The sequence below is a fragment of the Anabrus simplex genome, chromosome 4, assembly GCF_040414725.1.
Source record: "Anabrus simplex isolate iqAnaSimp1 chromosome 4, ASM4041472v1, whole genome shotgun sequence".
Taxonomy (NCBI): Eukaryota; Metazoa; Arthropoda; class Insecta; order Orthoptera; family Tettigoniidae; genus Anabrus; species Anabrus simplex.
This window is the reverse complement of record NC_090268.1, coordinates 214530473-214550423: the sequence shown is the minus strand read 5'-3', so window position 1 is coordinate 214550423 and position 19951 is coordinate 214530473. Positions and strand designations below refer to the sequence as shown.

The 19951-nt window shown below is 38.6% G+C and overlaps 1 protein-coding gene across 1 annotated transcript in view; it reads right to left on the bottom strand.

The window, feature by feature from the left end:
* Positions 1–3653: 3653 nt before the first annotated feature.
* Positions 3654–19951, bottom strand: part of rt (Protein O-mannosyltransferase rt) — a 120698-nt gene continuing 104400 nt past the window's right edge. The window contains exons 9-13 of the mRNA XM_067146380.2: positions 16772–16925; positions 11707–11924; positions 9850–9976; positions 9592–9766; positions 3654–4009 (exon numbers count right to left, since the gene is read on the bottom strand). Of these exons, the coding sequence (XP_067002481.2) occupies positions 3823–4009; positions 9592–9766; positions 9850–9976; positions 11707–11924; positions 16772–16925 (861 nt within the window). The 3' untranslated portion in view covers positions 3654–3822. The remainder of the gene's footprint in view (positions 4010–9591; positions 9767–9849; positions 9977–11706; positions 11925–16771; positions 16926–19951) is intronic.

Genomic DNA, 19951 nt, shown 5'->3' with positions numbered 1-19951 from the left:
ACGTACAAACAAAAGTTCACACCGCCAGTTTTCTTTCAGGTCTGAAAGGGATATGAAATGAGATGAATCTTCGTAACAAGTTTGTATGACCAGATGCCCTTCCTGACATCAACCTTGTTAGAGGAGTTAATGGGATGAAATGTATGACACATGTATCTGACAGCAGGAAGGGAGAGGGTGAAACCCAATGCCTGCACATAGCCTACTCCTGTCAAATGGCACCACAGGATCTGCTCATTGCTTAATGTCTCCATCCAACGGACGAACCGCCATCAACAGTGACATACGTCCTCACTCCACATCAACACTGTGGAGATGTTTGGAATTCAGTCCATGCTTTTGGCACACAATCTAGAGATTAGAAATGGTATACCATCACCTCTAACATTTGGCTTTATTGGTTCATAAAATTCCTTTCATTTTTTAAATAGCTGAATTTTAACATTTATTATAAACATAGGTCATGAATTATCATAAGCATGTAACCCTTCCAGCTTGCTGGGCAGGGTGATGAAGAATTGTAATTTTTGTAATTATTCACAAAAATGGAAGACAATAGTGCCTGGGAGACTGCTTACCTCAGATCGAGTAGGGGTATTTCAGTTGCCTTGACAAAGAAAACTGCAATATATTTGAAATGTTGGCAAACTGTACAGAAAGTACAGAAAACAACCACACAGTTCAACCCGGAAGAAGAACTAAATAGATACAAAATACATTCAAATAAAAAAACTGTACTGAAATATTGCAATTACCCTGAGCAGAGATATGGAAAGTACTGCAGCAGAGATGATTTGGAAAAGAAGATGTGCAAGCAACATACAAAAATGATTGCAGCTGGCCCCATGCTGTAGGGGTAGCGTGCCTGTCCCCCTTCCCGAGACCTGGGTGCGATTCCCCGCCAAGTTAGGGATTTTTATCTGGACCTGAGAGTTGGTTTGAGGTCCCACTTAGCTTATGTAATTACAACTGAGGAGCTATCTGATAGTGGGATGGCGGCCCTGGTCTAGAAAACCAAAACGAACAGGCAAGATGATACATTGCACTGACCCTACGTCACCTCGTCGTCTGCATTTCTTAGGGATGAGCAGCAGTCGTTGGTAGGCCAAGGCTCATTAGAGCTGTATTGCTACTGGGGAGAGGGGTTATACAGTTTAATGAAAATATATCGAAGAAATAAATACATTTTAAATTTTTCATAAAAATTAAAATGATTCACAATATCTTGGGTTTTTAACTGAAGAAATTAAAGTGTACCAGGACTGGGAACAAAATGAAATATAAGAAAGAAACATTTGAATCAGTGCCACTACACCACCTCTCACAACCAGTGTTCATGAGTATAAACTACTCGCCTGGTGCAATGTGTCTTCAGTACTTGCCAACTGGATAATATCGAAGTCATAGGATTAATGGTTGGTGCTCGAGGAACCATTCCTCTCTTTTTTTGTAAATTTCTGCAAATCATTTAACCTTGATCAGGCATTAATAAGAGAAGTTGCCTTCAAATATTCTTTCCAAATCCTCAAGAACCATATCTCCCCAGCTTTTTCATAAAACAACATATGTCAAAATGTGCTGAACAACCATTATGTAATCAACTCGCAATTACTTTTAATATTCATTTTGTTTTTCGATTTTTTTAAATACTTCGTCCTCAGGGGCAAATTGCAGTTCAGGAAAGAATAAACAGGTAAATAAATAAAGTGTGTATCTAAATGATGTTTTGAAATCTTGTACTTGATCTTCTAATAGCTGAAGATGTCCCAAAGACCACGACAAAACGTGTACTAATTAGAATTTAATTGTATTTCCTAAAGGACAATTCACTCATTGGTATTGAAAAAGTGAACTCCCCTCAATATTTTATTTCAAGGATATTCTTAGATCTTAATTCAGGGTGAAGTTCATAAACTATATCATTAACTTAATATGCTTTCCTCTCGGACTATACTCGTAATGTTTTCTTCTCTTCCTAAGTTACTTGGATGTAATCCACTATGCAATCGAGACTAAAACACACTCCACAAACCCCAGTTAAGAGCACATGTCTGTGAAGACCACAGTACAGTGGTGTCATCATAATTTGAACAGATACTTATTGTAGGTGGACAAAGTGCAGTTAGTCACTGGTTACACTTCATGGTTAATTTTTTTTGACAGATTATTGCTTGTGTTTTTTACAACTGCAAATTCACTTCAAACTGTCGGAAACTTGTAACTACTCATGTGACATGAATGATATTTTCATAGCTACTTCCCACATCCTGTAGCTACAAAGCAGACTACAATCATGATATTTCATAAAATAGTTTTTTGTAGACAAATTTCAAAAAAAGCTATTCAAATTTTCATAAATATTGTTAAATATTTTATAACCCTTATTTTCATGAATAAAGGGCTACACTAATGATTTTAGTCCATTTTTAACACATTGAAGACCAGCCCCGGAGATCTCCATATTACTACGGCCAGCGTTTGTAGAAGGGCCCCAGAAATCTCCAGTTTTTACATACTAGCTTAGTTTTTAGCTTGTTAGCTAGAATTTGAACCATTTGCCATCAAGTCATGGAGTAGTAGGATCAATGATGTTTCTACTTTCATGATCATTGTAACCATTAAAACAACCTATATGCATGGGTAATCTTGCATGTGCCTAGAGACAATTGCCAAGATAGTGCACCTATCACAACGTGCCTTGTGTGTCGACGAAGTATTTCAACATTTATACGCAAATTCATTACGTGATGTGCTACATGGGAGACAAGCCCTGAGAATTCTCATAGTTTCTCAACTGACAATAGGTGACAGCTAACAGTAAGTGACGGGCTACGAGAATTCTTGCTTTTATAAACCTCATATTTCCTTGATCACTGATACAATTGTTGGCCAGACTATGAATTTAACGGTGTAGTCATGGAATGTAAAAATCGCTATTGCTGCATCTTTCTTTCTTTAAACCTTCATGTATTTAACAAAATAATATCAGATATGTAGAGCTACTCTCTGAAACTCCAGTGTGGATATCAATATGGTGTGGTGCATTCAGTTGCTGACAGATACCAATATTTGTGATTAATTATGTGCAGACTAGTTATCATAGGTGTCCAGTGATAGAGAATTGGATATGTCTATCTGGGTTTGAATCCCACTGTTGGCAGCCCTGAAGATGGTTTTCTGTGGTTTCCCATTTTCACACCAGGCAAATTAAGGTCACAGGCACTTCCTTCCCACTCCTAGCCCTTTCCTATCCCATCATCGCTGTAAGACTAATCTGTGTCGGTGCGACGTAAAGCGAAGTGTAAAATATATTCTAGAACTGAGATGCGACCAAGAATTTATGGGCCAAAATGGCCTTAAGTAATTTGGAGGTAATACCCAAAGCAAAACATAAAAAGATAAAATCCTGCAGTTCTATGTGCTGTTGGCTCCAATCGATGCATAAGGCCTTGCCCACATTCACTTTTTTCAGAGTTTAATACTATGATGAGTAAAACTACAAAGTAGCAGTGGTTGAAAATACTTGTGTGATGGTGAACTGTAAAGTGGATGGGGAGAATGGTGCAAAATGTAAGTAAAATTTAGGGGGAAAAAAAAGAAGACGAGAATCAAAAGAAGTCTAAACTTCTGAAGTAATTTTTATATGGGGGGGATTTCAATTTTAGCTGTAATAAATATTTACAAACCATCATTTGTTTACATTCTTATCTCGTAAAACTTTTGTTACAAATACCATTTTCCCAGCCCACTCCAGAATCGTCGCTCTGCCGAAATCTTTGGTTGTCACGAGTATATTAAGTTACATGTGGGCTAGAGAGCACACTACTCTCTGTGCACGATGAAGTCCCAAGTGTCCTGCCAGCGAAGACGGAGGACGTCCATGGCTGTGAGCGGTGTTGTGCCATAACTGAGGACTGAGAAACGCCGGAACACTATCAGTACCACTAACAGCCAGCAAGCGGTTGCCAAGCGGAAGAGTACAGGCAGTAACCTCCAACGAAGAACTTCACTGAAAGAAGAAGGACAAGAATGTAGTCCACAAGCATCTCAATTGAATCGTTTCTTGCTGAAACCTGGTATCGACCAAAATCGACTTATTGGTACATTCTTCTTCTCTGTAGATAAACTGTACACATAATTTAGTACAGGAATCTGATATGTGCGCCTTCATTATATACACATTCCATTGCTTAGAAATTCCTCAACTGCCATAACATGCAATGTTTCTGCACTAAAATAGTAATAGAAAGTTCTCAAGATTATTAAGTTTTGTACTGTAATTTCCAAATGTTTCATTTTATTATTTCCTTTTTTGTATTTGCAAGTCATTTTTAAACAATAAGTTAAAATGTGTACAGCTATAAGTCATCAGTACTAAGTTTTGCGATTCCATAATTGTTAGTCCTAATATAAATTTCAGATTCATGTCAGTGCTCCCATTAGATTATGTCATCAGCACATTCTGAGGTGCAGTTGGAATAAAAACGTATTAGAGTTGTACCTGCAATAAATTGTTTTTGCAGGGCTAGTGACCTAAAATGACAATAAACGTCAATTGCTCTAGATATACAGTACACAATATTCTGGATACGAAAGATCAGCCAGCTCTACAAGTAGCGCAGTAGGCCAATGTAGTGTAAGTCAGTGTTTTACAACTAACCCATTCAAGTCACAATAAACTACCATATTGGTGACTGTGGAATCAAATTTAATTCGCCCGCCCGTAGTTTGAGCGTACCTGTCACATAAAAACATGCATAAAATAAAAACTAATGCAGATAACACTATCTAGTATGATTTTTGCGGCAAAGCATCTGATACGTGATTTTAACTAAATAAGGTCTCCTGATTTCATAAATGTCATTGGTTCTATTGTATCACACCTAGTTTTTGTGTTATTTCCCATTTACTGCCTGAAAATGTGTTACTGCGGCACAGTGCTGCTTTGTGATAACAGTGAATCGGCTGTTGTTAGAGTGGCCGTGGTTTGCTTTGTTAATCCAAACGTCCTCCACCGACTATGTCCCCTCCAGTGAATTACTGTAGTCAGATAACAAGAGTCTATTTTTAGGTCGTGGTAACGGCAATGCAGTGAAGTCAGTCAGTTGCATCGTGAGTGTGGTGGAAATCTGACCTTTTTATACTGTGTTGTGTTGCAAAACTGGCAAGTGTGTCAGGAATTAGAAGAAGATGTGTGAATAAGTCAGACTCATTCTGTTACGTGTGTAGGTGTTATATTATGATGGGACGGAGTAGGCCAATAACTGCATAAGTGAAACGTTTATATTATGCATATTTTATGGTAAAATTATGAGACTTGGACAAGTCATGGGCTCCCCATGTAATTTGTAAAACGTGCTTTGAAAACCTACGACAGTGGAGCATTGGGAAATGTAAGGCCCTTCCATTTGGGATAGAAATAGTTTGGCGCGAGCCCCAGGACCAAACCAGGGACTGTTACTTTTGCCTGTGTTAAGTAGCGGAATTGAATAAGAGAAACAAGGGCAGTATTGTGTACCCGAATTTAAAGTCGGCGATGAGACCTGTTCCTCATGGGCCGGAAATTCCAATACCTTCTCCTCCTACCAGTTTACCTGACTGACGGTTCCTCAAATTCTGACAACGAGCAAGTTAATATGGATTTTTCACCTGCTGCAGATGAAGTAGGTCCACAATTGTTTAAACAGTCAGAGTTGAGTGATCTGATACAAGACCTTGGTCTCATGAAGGAAAAAAGTGAACTGCTAGGGTCACGATTGAAAGAAAAAAACCTTCTTGCGCCTGGAACTACCTTTTCTTGGTATAGACATAGAGATAAGGAGTTCAGGAAGTATTTCAAGAAGGAAGATGATCTGACCTGCTGTGACATTCCAGGATTGATAGAACAGCTAGGGAGGGATTACAATCCTGAAGAATGAAGATTGTTTGTGGATTCCTCTAAGAGGAGCTTAAAGGCTGTACTACTTCATAACGGAAACATTCTAGCTTTGATTCCTGTGGCACATTGCGTTTTACTAAAAGAAAATTACATTACAATGCAAACAGTTTTGGATGATATGAAAGAGTTTGGGTGTGGAATGAGTCTGAAACTGCACTTCCTTCATTCTCATCTCGATCACTTTCCGGAAAATCTTGGGGCTGTTAGTGAAGAGATGGGAGAGAGGTTCCACGAGGACATCAAGGAGGTAGAAAGAAGATACCAGGGGAGGTGGGATGAACAAATGATGGCTGACTACTGTTGGTGTTTGAAAAGAGAAGACAAACTTGCTGCAGTCAGACGCTGGGCAGCCAAAGGTTCATTCCAAGGGGACATCTAGGACTGTTAAATTTTATTTTGTTCACTTTATGAATTCATGAAGATACCGAATCATAAACATTATTTGCTTGTAAATCACATTTAATTGTCAAAAGAAATCGTTTTCATTGCCTCAGAGTTGTTTGTTTCAGTGTTTTTTGTGTAAATCAGTATTATATTACAATAAATGCTAAATATTTCATTGTAATTTTATACTCAATAATTATTAACTGTATAAAATTATTCAAGACAATATTCACTATTTCAAAATATATATAATAATACAAAAAATGATAAATATTTCCAAAGTTATCAACATTTTTCATTACTTTTTATATGAAATATTCAGGTCTATCTCTTATTTTGATATACCTATTGCGAGAAAACATGATATGATACGTAGAAACAGACAACGGATTCGTGTTCAGTGACCCAAAATTAGTTAAGATCACCTACCACACCTCTTGCCACAAAAAAAAAAAAAAGTTTGAAAATGCTGGGTTGTGTAATTCACTCAAATTTCGCATTCATGCCATTGAAAGTTATGACTTACCCATTTGTCATTCCATGAGCGACTGCTGGTTGTGGTACATATGTTTCATTTGAAATAATTTCACAAAGAGCGGATCCATGTACTCTACTGTATTTAGAAAATAATACTTTTCAGGTATTCCCCAGACCAAGTTATAGATTCTAGGATTATTCCTCATGGATATCTCTATTACTAGCTGCAAGCATGTTCTCTGCTTTCACTTCCTTACATTTCTTATCCCATATTTCTCTGATAATATTATACAGTTTTGCTGTTCTTCTTGGTTTCTTTCATTCTCTGCTTAATAACTAACTTCACAAAGTTCATTCTCAATTTTACATACATCTTCCTTTAATTTTGCTTGTTTCTTTACAGTCTTTTAGTATGTGTGTCACTTCCATATCTTTATTGCATACACAGTATTGATTTTCCTTATTTTCTTGTCCTTCGGCTTTACTACATTTTTTCTGCAATTTGCTTTACATCATGACGACACAGATAGATTTTATGGCGGTAATGGAATAATAAAGGGGTAAAAGTGGGAAGGAAGTGGCCGTGGCCTTAATTAAGGCCCCAGCTTTGCCTTGTATGGAAATGGGAAATCACAGAAAACCATCTTCAGGGCTGCCGACAGTGGGGTTCCAACGCACTATCTCCCAAATGCAAGCTCACAGCTGCGCCCTTTACTCCTATAAGTGTTTCTCTTTGTTTATTCAGTGTTTGTTGCCATAATGTTACTTACTATACAAAATTCTACAGAGCAGAATGGCTGCATGTGCTACGGCTATAGAGCCAAGCTCTGCATTTGAGAGATGAATGGGTTCCAACCCCACTGTCGAATTTCTTGAGAATGGTTTTCTGTGGTTTCCCGTATTCAATTCCAGGTAAATGCCGGGACAGTTCCTATTCATAGGCCACAGACGATTCCTCCTACCATCATTCATTTCATCCTCATTAACCTCACCTCATTACCAACCCCATATCAGTAAACGGTACTAGAAGTAGATATAATATACAAAATTCTACTTGTGTGCACTTGCTGTTACATTCAGTCCTATTTATTGTCTTTCTATGTCTTTCACCATTTGGACCACCTTCTTACACAATCTCCTGTTGTCCCTTTATACATTTATTTCCAAGTAGTACCCCTTTCCACTGTCTTCTAGTAGATACTTCATCCCATCCACCCAGCAGCCCTCACCACTCCCTATACATACTGTCTTGTTCTTCTGTCGCTTTCCCCACAGACTGTGTCGCACATGTGGACTTGGCCCCTTTTTATTGCCGGACTCCCTTCGTGACGCCAACCCTATAATGAGGGATTTAATCACTATTGTGTGGTTTGTATGAATATGAAGAGGAGAGTGTTGGGACAAACAAAAAACACCCAGTCCCTGATCCAGAAGAATTAATCAGACATGATTAAAATCCCCGATCCGGCCAGGAATTGAATCCAAGACCCTCTGAACCGAAGGCCTAAACGCTAGCCGTTCAGCCAAGAAGTCAGACATTCACTATACCAGATGTATGCATAAGTTTTTGTGGTAAAGAAAACATGTAATTTTCAAGCAAAATTCATTTTTTATTTATTTAAAATATTAGCCATCAGCTGCTACACACTTTGCCTATCTTTCAGGTAAGTTATGAATACCATGCCAGAAAAACTGCTTATTTTTTGCGGCAAACCATTCGTCGCGCCATTTTCTAACTTCCTCGAAATTGCTGAAGTGCTGCTCTGAGAGTGCGTGCCCCATTGATGCGAAAAGATGATAGTCAAATAGCGCCAGGTCGGGGCAGTACGGTGGGTGCAGAAGGATGTCCCATCAAAGGGATTTCAAGGTGACTTTCACTGGTTTTGCTGTGTGAGACTGCGCACTGTCGTGTAACAAAATCACTTTGCCATGTCTTCTGGCCCATTCCGGTCATCTTTCAATCAATGCGTGATTTAAATTAATCATTTGTTGGCGATAGCATTGTGCATTAACAGTTTCGCTGGACTTCCAGAATCCATAATACACAATACCGCTCTGGTCCCACCAGACACAAAGCATGGTCTTCTTGCCAAAGCGATTTGGTCTTGATGTTGAAGGACTGGCTTGGCCAGGTGACAGCCATGATTTTCTCCACTTCGGGTATTCAAAATAAATCCATTTTTTGTCATCCGTCACAATTCAGTACAGAAATTATTTTCTTTCGTGGCGTTGAAGAAGCATTTCACAAGTGACTTTGTGATTTTCATTTGCCGTTCATTCAAATCGTGTGGGACCCATTTACCGAGTTTATTGATCTTCCCCATTGCTCATAAATGTCTGCTGATTGTTTCTTGTGACACATTTAATGCTTGTGTCAATTACTGTTGAGTTTGAGTTGGGTTATCATCCAGTCTTTGACATTGAAATCACTATGTTAAAATGTTGAAACCATGTCTCGCGTGTTCTAATCGATGGAGCGTGTTCACCATATGTTTCTACCAGGAAACGATGACTTCCCACAGCCTTTTCCTTTTGATTAAATAAGAAAAGCAATGCGTGCCACAAATGTTCTTTTTCAGGCACAAATGTCGACATGATCACTGAATGATACAACACAGACACTAGTGTTTGGTGGACTCAACTTGTGTGTGTTGGTAGGTTAATGTCAAACGAACAAACTGACATATATTAATTCATATGCTGCGTACTGTTCGCTAGCACCATCTCTTAGTGAAACCGGAAAAGACTTATGCATACACCTGGTACATACTGTAATATGTAACATAAATTACCTGAGGAAATGGTGCAAATGTTCCAACAAAGCTGCCATAAGAAGCACCTTGAAAGTGAACGCTGGTAAGTAGTGGTGCAAGAACAAGGTCCTTTCCACAAAGAAGTACGGCAAGTAGTGGAAGAGGAACCCTACCAGTAAGACTTTGCCAACGGTTAAGAAACTCTCCCATGCTTCTGTAAATGAAGAAATGCACTTACTTGAAAAGTTGAAAATTACCATCAGAATTTGCACTTACAAGGTAGTAAGCCTCACTTACCATCAGACAGGTCATAACAGAGTCTTCTGCGCCGCAGCAGGTAGATGACCAACATTCCACAGTACAGCAGCAGGCATGCAGAACCGGAGTACCAAATCACAACATTTCCCAGCAGGTGAACTTGAGCCTGTAGAAGAAAAACTAATCTCAAGGAAAACTAGATATGAAATAGATTTTACTTATTTATGGATTTCCATTTGTTGCTATTTCTTGCAGCGACAGGAACTGATGGGGATCACTGTAAGGACTAAGGTGTTAATGTCGGGGGATATCTTCATTGGGGTATAAATGAGAGGGCATATAAGTCCGTGGTAAGACCCCAATTAGAGAATGGTTCCAGAGTGTGGACCCCACACCAAGACTACTTGGTACAAGAACTGGTAACGATCCAAAGGAAAAGCAGCATCATTTATTCTGAGTGATTTCTGACAAACCAGTAGTGTTACGAAAATGTTGCAAACTTTGGGATGGAAAGACTCGGGAGTAAGGAGACGAGATGCTCGACTAAATGGTATGTTGCAAGTTATAATATTCATTGTTTTTAATCCGTATTGAAAGCACTTCTTATAAATGTGTAAAATTTTATTGTGTGTTATTTTCCACCTATTCAATACAATCAATCTTAAGATTAATGTTCTTTCCTCACTAAACTATGAACATGGGACATGTTTTGCCCCTTTTAAAGGGCATCATCAGCCTTATCATTGCCTCAATACCAAAACAGGTACCTGTTTAGCTATGACATAATCTAAAAATTCTTATAATTAAAACATTAACATGATGTATAGTCATTATTTAAGGAACTTAATTAGACATGATAATCATTAATATGCTAAATGTCTGATGCTTTGGTCAAGAGTAAAAAGTGATTAATTAACCTACATGGTGCAATAGACATAGGTAAAATTGAAGTGAGTTAAAACATTTTAAAACAATATTTAAAAAGGAAATACATTCCAATACATAAGGTTTTAACATATTATTTAACTATATGCTCAGATCTAGTGATTAGTTCTCATTCAAAGGTTGATAAAATTCGGTGTTTGCAACTTTCAAAGGTAGAAGTTATTTTATTGCTGTGTTCTTAACTGAAGGTTTATTATTGGGTACTATATTTGGTGGTGCATTAAAATTGTAATTGTGTCATTAACATCTTCTTTTATATACACTAGTATTATGGTGTTGGCGTGCTGCATTGATGTTGTGGCATTCTAATGTTAGCTTGTTGATCAAAAAGGAGAACAGGCTGTGGGACAGCTGTCGGGTGTATATAAGTTCTCTTGCCCACTTGAATGTACCTTGATGTGTGAGTACTGGTGGTCACCGATGTTCTGCAGAACTGCACATAGTGAAAAATCTATACCAAAGCTGATTAATCACATTCAATATAATCACTGGAGCACATAAATATTGATAATGGAAAAAATTATGCACGCTTAGTCGTTCATAAGAATAGATGCATCAGTGATAGGGTTCTCGCTTTAACCAAAGGATAATACACAGTTTAATATAAAAAATTTCAAGGGGCAGAAAAAAGCTGTCGTTATAACAGAGTTCTTGCTATATGCCGTACTCGCAATAGCGGACTTCTACTGTAAGACAATTCAGCTGTTGGATAAAAGTAGATTTAAGTTTATGAACTCTCCATGAGCTTGGTTGATTGTTTAGTGTTTTTTGTTCTGTTTTCTTTTCAATACTTTATTATTTGTTTTATATCTGTATTTGTAACACTGTGCACTAGCCACAACCTAAATAAATAATTAATATAAATATTTGATTGTCAAATAAGCATCAAATGCTAAATAAACAGCAGTGATTTAAGAAATTTTCCTTTTCATTTAACAAGGGTGTACTCACATTGCTGTGGGGGCTAACCCAGTAGGCTATGCCCCGCATCATGAGGGGCCACTCGAAGGGCTCGCTGCTATACATGTGGTTCTGAACGTTCTCCTGATTAGCAAACAACATCTTGTACTGGAGTTCAATGAACTTCTCCCAGAAGGTGAGGCTTGTTGCCCTCAGAGGAATCATCTCTGCGTTCACTAAGTCACGCTCACGATCTTTCTGGTCTTCACCTGTAACGCATCAAGTATTAGATATTACAAACTTGCAGGATATCAAGAAATACCTACAGATTAATGAAAGCCATCATTTCATACCACTGTTGTAGAACCTTGGAGGAAAAATTTATCACATTCTTTCATTAAATTATTGTGTTTTAACAAGAAAGCCAGTCTGGTGGCTATGATCGTTAAGGCACCAATTCTATATGGTCTGACACAGTGGTTATCTGGTTTGAGTCCTGTTGGTCAAAAAAAAAAAAAAAAAAGAAATCACCATCAGGATGTTGGCTGGCAGGGTAGGAGAGGTGGTGGTATACACTTTCTAGTCACGAGATTGCATGCCACTGGGCGAGTTGGCTGTGCAGTTAGGGGCACGTGGCTGCGAGCTTGCATCCGGGAGATAGTGGGTTCGAATCCCACTGTCGGCAGCCCTGAAGATGGTTTTCCATGGTTTCCCATTTTCACACCAGACAAATGCTGGGTCTGTACCTTAATTAAGGACATGGCCGCTTCCTTCCAATTCCTAGGCCTTTCCTATCCCCTCGCTGAAATAAGACCTATCTGTGTCGGTGCAACATAAAGCCACTAGCAAAAAAAAAAAATTGCATGCTAAAAGCCTGGATTCAACTCCAAACTTCTCGGCAGTGTTCTTGTTGAGTACGGGTATATGATGCTGTAGTTGTCGATCTGTCTGCTGGATGGGGAGGTTAAGACATGAGCAGACCTCTTGGCGCTATATGACAGGAGTAGGCTATGTGCCCTCTTCCTTCCATCATATATCACGCCACTCATTTCATCCCATTAACTCCTCTGATGATGATGATGTCAGGAAGGGCATCCAGTCATAAAATCTTGCTATGAGGATTCATTTCACTTCATACCCGACCCTGTAGAGAAATGGGACATTGCATTTTAACAAGAAAATTTTTGTGGTGTTGAAATGCTTTCAATGTACCTATGCTGGATGTGCAATATTTTCAATCTCCATTTAGGCCTTTTTAAACTTTTTTAATGTATACATCGAGTTGAGCCTCTATGGACTGCGTGGTAACAACCAACTTCATTTTAGTGTCTAGGTCTTGTTTTTGTCTCGGCTTTGACTTCCTGCCAGAATCTTCTGAGCCCAGCGACGAGTGCCTGTTTATGCTCTTCAAAGTCCTTTCCGTCTTCTGGAAGTTGATGCCATTTTGAAACCTTGATAGTTGTTCACCAATCTTCTGAATACGTTCCTGTCATGAATTTCTTGGTCTGAAATACCAATCTCCCTCAGATCTTTTTCGTATTCCTGGAACCATCTCGGCCTTGTTGCCTTAGATTGAATAAACTTCTATATTCTTTTTGTTAGTCAATCATCAGTCATCCTCAAGAAATGACCGTAAAATAATAGCCACCTCTTCTTAATTGATGCTGTGAGAGGTTCTGTCTTGCTGTACAAATCCTCATCTGGTCTCATTTGCCACTGTCCACCAACCCACCTATTACCTAGGATTTTTCTTAGTATCCTGCGCTCTCTTTTTTCCAGCCGGTCAGCTATTTTACATACATATATATATATATACTCTATGGGGAAAAAACTGCACCAAAGAGTTGGTGGAATCTCATGAAACTTAATGTGGGTGACTGTAATGTTGATATAAGAAAGTAATTACAACAACAAAGCAAAAAGATAATTATCTATTACGGAAAACTGAACAGTTGAAGCGAGACTCTAGTACTCTGCGGATTTGCCTCCACCTTGGATATAATAAGACATACAGGTTTCTTATAATATCCTGCAACATATCTGTGCATATTTGCTGCACCTAGTTTGGTAGAGTGTGTCAACTCCTAGGCTGCTGAAGTTGGCGGCCCAGATGATCCCAGACAATGTAGCTGTTGTACTCTGAACATTTATCATCATTTTTCAAACTCCAGTTTCCTGGGTGTGGTGTACAAGCATTTGCCATCTCTTCCTGTCTGTATATATCTTCTGTTCCAGGACATCTATCCATTTGCGACCTCTCCTCCACATCTGATTTCACTGTGTCTATACAGCGTTTCCTTGGACAGTAAGGTCGAAGTATTGTTTGGCAGATCTCTCACTCTTCATTCTCATAATGTGCCCAGATTATAGCTTCTAAATTGATGTTTTGGCTGATTTTGGCTCTATCTGGAAACACAGACATCTGGCCAATCCCAAGCTGCCATTCATACCGATTCATATTGGCTGAGCGCGAAATCTAGTGTACATTCACTAATTGATGAAGTGAGACTCTAGTACTCTGTGGATCTGCCTCCGCGTCTTTGTACTATATTAATTTTGCTTTTTAGAGAACACCAAAGAAATCAGTTATTTTATCCCCTTTTTCAGATGCAAACTGAAGTATTTTATAAGATGTTTCTCATGTGTCCATGTGTTTTATTTTTAATTTAAATGTCTTTGGACTATGTAATTTTAACTTGTATCTTTGACGTTAGCTGAAGATACAAGGATACAAGGATCGAAACAGGTCGTTTGCTACTTGATTTAACGTCGCACCGACACAGATAGGTCTTATAGCGACGATGGGACAGGAAAGGCCTAGGAATGGGAAGGAACATGTTGTAGTGACTATTATTATAACTGAATAGTTATACAGTATTGAATAGGTGGATTCAAACAAAGTTTCCTTGTGGAAATTTCTTGATCTTAAAATCTGTTCGGGTGACATGAAAATAAAAATAACTGTTTATAACTGGAACAATGAATTATGAATATTTGATCCATTATTAGTGATTATAAGATAAAGTTCCCCAGAGATAACAGCATAACTTTTCTTTAAAAGTGTTCTTATCGACAAAAAAGACAGTGACCTTGATGTTGGATTAAGGAATCCGAGTTTAATACAGATCTGAATAAAGTTAGTGTTTATGATGGTGACAGTGATTGATGAATCCCCTTTGATGTTTGCTAAACTGGATGTAATTCTTTAATCTTGCGCCAAAGACCTTCTAGATGACACGAAGAAGGACTGAAGATATAGTGATTGACGTCCAGTCTGACAGTTCTGTACGATCTCCGCTTTTAGGTGACAAAATGGCGTACGCCTTTGTGAACAATGATGAAATATTGTAGGTGGCGGCTGCAACTCGTATCCGAGTATACATATTCTTCAGCATTTTAGTTTCACACTTGCAATGCTTTGAGAATATGTTTTATATGACTTAGTAGCCCAATCTTGGCACGAAACATACATCCACACAAATAACATGGAATGTCTGAGGGAGGGTAGGGCTGAATTTGACGGAGATTCCATGTTTGTCATTAGCCTCTTCATGTCTACATCATTCATACATGCCCAGCCTTTAACATTACTGTAGCAATTTCGGCTATGATATCTGATGCCATATTATCTTTGATAGCCCTGATTAGAACTCTGTTGGGTCAATCTGAAGTATCCACAGCCAGGATTACCTTGTCTTTGTGCACTGTTATGGCGAAGGTTTTGTCTTGTACAGCATGTTCACTTTCAGTCATCAGGTTGTCGTAATGTTCGCATTCACATTTGTTAGGTACGGCAAAAATGGATAAAACATAATTCTCAAAATCCTCAATACCAGCCTTACTATGAGTCGTTTGATTGTTCAGAACATTCCTGATAGTTTTTATTCGCTGGTTGTAATAGAAATACTGCATTTCTTGATAGTGGTACTTATTATGTCTCTTTTCTTTATCTCAAATTATTGCCCACTGCGTATTTGAGTGCTGCTTGTAAGTTCTTGTAGCTGTGCATCTCGTTTCATTTTTCTTGCTTCAAAATATTTTTTGGCTGGACATTTAGGGGCTGGTGGAAGAACTATGGCTTCACATAAAAGACCAGCAAATTCATTGACAAACTTGTCGAACTGATCTGTGCTCGTTTCATGAAAAAAACTTACTGATACAAGATCTTTTTATATTCATCAATTAGTCCCACCGGTTTTCTGCTCTCATTTTGAGAGGTAAATTCTTCCTCATCTTATGAAGTGACTGAATTGTTTGCGATAAGCTGTCTCTATACTATTGTTTTGTGATAGATATTAGGATGACCGGGCGAGTTGGCCGTGCGCGTAGAGGCGCGCGGCTGTGAGCTTGCATCCGGGAGATAGTAGGTTCGAATCCCACTATCGGCAGCCCTGAAAATGGTTTTCCGTGGTTTCCCATTTTCACACCAGGCAAATGCTGGGGCTGTACCTTAATTAAGGCCACGGCCGCTTCCTTCCAACTCCTAGGCCTTTCCTATCCCATCGTCGCCATAAGACCTATCTGTGTCGGTGCGACGTAAAGCCCATAGCAAAAAAAAAAAAAAGATATTAGGATGAAATCAGCTTATGTGTGTGTTGAATTTTATGTAGTGCTTGTTGCAGTGGAAATCTTTTAAATATGTTTTTTTTTTATTTACTAGCATTATATTTTATTTTAGCTTTTTAACTTTTTATAATATATTTAGTTTACACCAATGTCTTCTTGAATATTATGAACTTCTGATTAATTTTAAACAATGAATTTAGAGAAAATAAGGCACTGTGAATCACACTGACTGGTTATTTTAAATTCATACTCCATCACCATAAGACCTATCTGTGTCGGTGTGACGTAAAGCCACTAGCAAGAAAAAAGAATCATATTCATCTTAGTAAGTGAGTTAATTATATTGATCATTTCATGAGGCCCCTTAAAACAACAATCATCATCATCATCATCTGGTTACACTGATTGGTAAACAAGAGTTATTGCAAAGCTTGGTAATATGAGGGTTAAGAAAAACTCCAGTCAAAAATTTCAAAAGCATTCTGCAACCAAAATATTATAACACTCATTTGTATCATTCACTATCCATCCAAAGAGAAAATAAACTCACTCTTGGTATAGCGATGCTCCTCGACATTCCAGACGGTATCATCCTGATGTAAATTACGATCAGTCACCACCTCGTGCTGATGGAATCCCCAGTCTGGGAGTTGGCGTCCACTGAATTTCAGAGCTTGGCTGGAATTCACATGGACGAGATGAACCTCAAAACAAAATAAGTTACATGTGAGCTTCAGCTCCACTTGCTAGATTAAAATTTCAGGAAAAGTGAAATTGAAACAGATGATGTACTCATGTGATTGTTGACTGTATAGCTGCAGCATGCTACTGTTATAGCAACCTTTGGCTGTTGGTTCTAGCATTGTTCAAGGTCAGGTTCTCTGTTGCTCACTTCACTTTCTTGTTCTGTATCTCTGTGTACTGCCCACATAACGGGATAAAGGAAGCTCTTAAACAAAGAGAAGCCTCATTCTTCGACATTGGTGCGGCAAGGCATATCTGTGGAGCCACAGATATGAGTGTCAAGGCAGGTTATTTATGACCTTAAGAAAGGCAGCAGTACCCCAGCCACCTGACATGACACCAAAGTGAAGAGTAGTCTCGGACGAAAAACAATTTAAAAACTATTTTAAAAACTACAATGAGGACAGATACCCTTTTAAAACTGAAATGATGATCAATCCAAGGATTATAACTGCAGAGTTAAAAAACAAAACAAAAAAATAAGTATCCAGATCTGCTCCAGGATGTGTCAATCTAAACCATTAAGCACCAACTCAAGAAAGATTTAGAACTTCCAGCTCACTGTGCTCCAAGAAACCACTTCTCAATGGGGCAATGAAGAAGAAAAAGATACAGTTCTGCAGACATACAGAGGACTGGCGAAAGATAATGTTTACCGATGAAAACACTTTCAGGTTAGTCGGGCAACAGAACGCACACAAATATTTTGCAGTATGACCCAAGGAATACTGTTAAGATTGTTAGACATCCTAATAGTGTGATGGTGTGGGGGTACATTTAGTGGAATTTATATTAGAGGGGGGCCATATTCCTTCCAAAGAATGCCATTTAAACAGCAGTAGGACTTCGTGTGGGTGGGGGACACAGATGAAGAATATGAAAATATCCTTAGTATAGATTTCATGGTTCAAGAGAGATTATTACAGCAGTGATTCTCCCACATTCTTCCAGAAGGCCTTCTAAGCTCTGCAACATCCGATTGACTCCCCCCCCATAATGTTGTTATAAATACTCTTTTCTCAGGAAGATATTTTGAGAATAAAGTAGAGTAAACGAGAAGATTCTAGTACAGCGTGATAACTATTTTAACAATAACTAGGATGTGTGGCTGAAACAAGAATATACACAGAAATATACAATGTGTCCCATTTACCTCTAAAAAACCAAACCCCATGGCACTACAGCCCTTGAAGGGCCTTGGCCTACCAAGCGACCGCTGCTCATCCCGAAGGCCTGCAGATTGCGAGGTGTCGTGTGGTTAGCACGACAAATCCTCTCAGCCGTTATTCTTGGCTTTCTAGACCGGGGCCGCTATCTCACCGTCAGATAGCTCCTCAATTCTAATCACGTTGGTTGAGTGGACCTCGAACCAGCCCTCAGGTCCAGGTAAAAATCCCTGACCTGGCCGGGAATCAAACCCGGAGCCTCCGGGTGAGAGGCAGGCATGCTACCCCTACACCATGGGACCGGCCCCATTTACCTCTACCACACATAATAACTCCATACCAGAACACCAAATGAAAAAGTGTTTCATACAAAAGTCAGCCTTATAGCATTGTTTATTAGTGAGATATGAGTAATAACATCAGTTTTTTAAATGTCACTATGTATTTATCAGTCAAAACCTCATCAAGACCTATAACATGAACATTAAATACAACACACTGCCTGTTTATAGTACTATCCATATGGGCACTGCAAGGGGTGGAACATTCACATAATATGTTCAAACTGGTCACCATTGGCAGTGATACACAAGTTCAGTCACTGAATGATAAGACTAATTCTTCCAGTGTTATCTTCTGAAAAACGTTACAAGTATGCACAATATGTTCCTGGATATTCTCTGGAGTTGCTCGAATATCTCGATAGACAGCGGCTTTGAGGTATCCCAAAGAAAGAAGGCCAGGGATTTAAGGTCAGGAGCCTGAGTAGGCCACTTAAATGGTCCTTCACAACCAACCCACCTACCAGAATATTATCAGTCCAGAACACAGTGTGCAGACACAGCGTTATGTACTAGGCATTCATTGTGCTGGTACTATATTATCATTCTGTTCCTCCTTCATTTCCCTATCTTATCCTTCCTCATTACCATCTAACTTCAATTTCTTTTATTCTTTCTCTTATTTCACTATCACTCTTCCTTGTTTAATTTATTCTTCCTTCTCAAAAAAAAAAAAAAAAAAAAAACACGACCTTCATTTCGGTTCTCTTCTTTCAAATTTTAACTCTTGTCTTGCGCCAACTTCGACTACTTCAATCATAACCTAAAAATTTTTCATTTAAAAAATAGCGCACTGTGCATATAAGTTTTCATTTGTTTTCCGATATTGCGCTTTTTACTACATTTTTTTCTTCTCTCTACAATTGTTTTTTCAAGTCAACTGTTTTCCAAGAACTTAGCAGGAGTACAAGTACTCATTCAATTATACTGATTTGCGTCGTATATTTTTATATACGTACTTAACTTCCCGCAACCGTGACAAATTCTGGACCTTCAAAACATTGTCCACTCTACTTTGGCGTTCGACCGCAGCGCATGACCTTGAATGTGCCGCGCTGATCACCAGGAGCTGGCGGCTTTCTACTACAAATCTATTCGTCTGCGACTTCAAGTTATTTTTGATCTTCGTATATTAGTTGATAGTGTTGTGACTTTGTGCATGACAGAATGTGGTGTCGTGTCTTTGTGCCTATCAGAGTGTGAAACTGACCTCCAATATTCATAAACATTGTACATGTTTTTACGGCTGATGATGACCTGGACTAAGGTTGAAACCGGTCCCATTTAAATAGGAATGTGATTACTGCATTTCTTTCTTTTAAGTATTGAATAGGTTGAACCTCCTTTTCAATTATTTAATTTTTAACATCAATAATTTCAATACGGAACAATGAAATTTTTATCTTTAAAAGTGGAAGAGCACAAAACATTGAATCTGGTTCGTGGAGTTATTTTCCACCGTGATCTCGTCCTGAACAC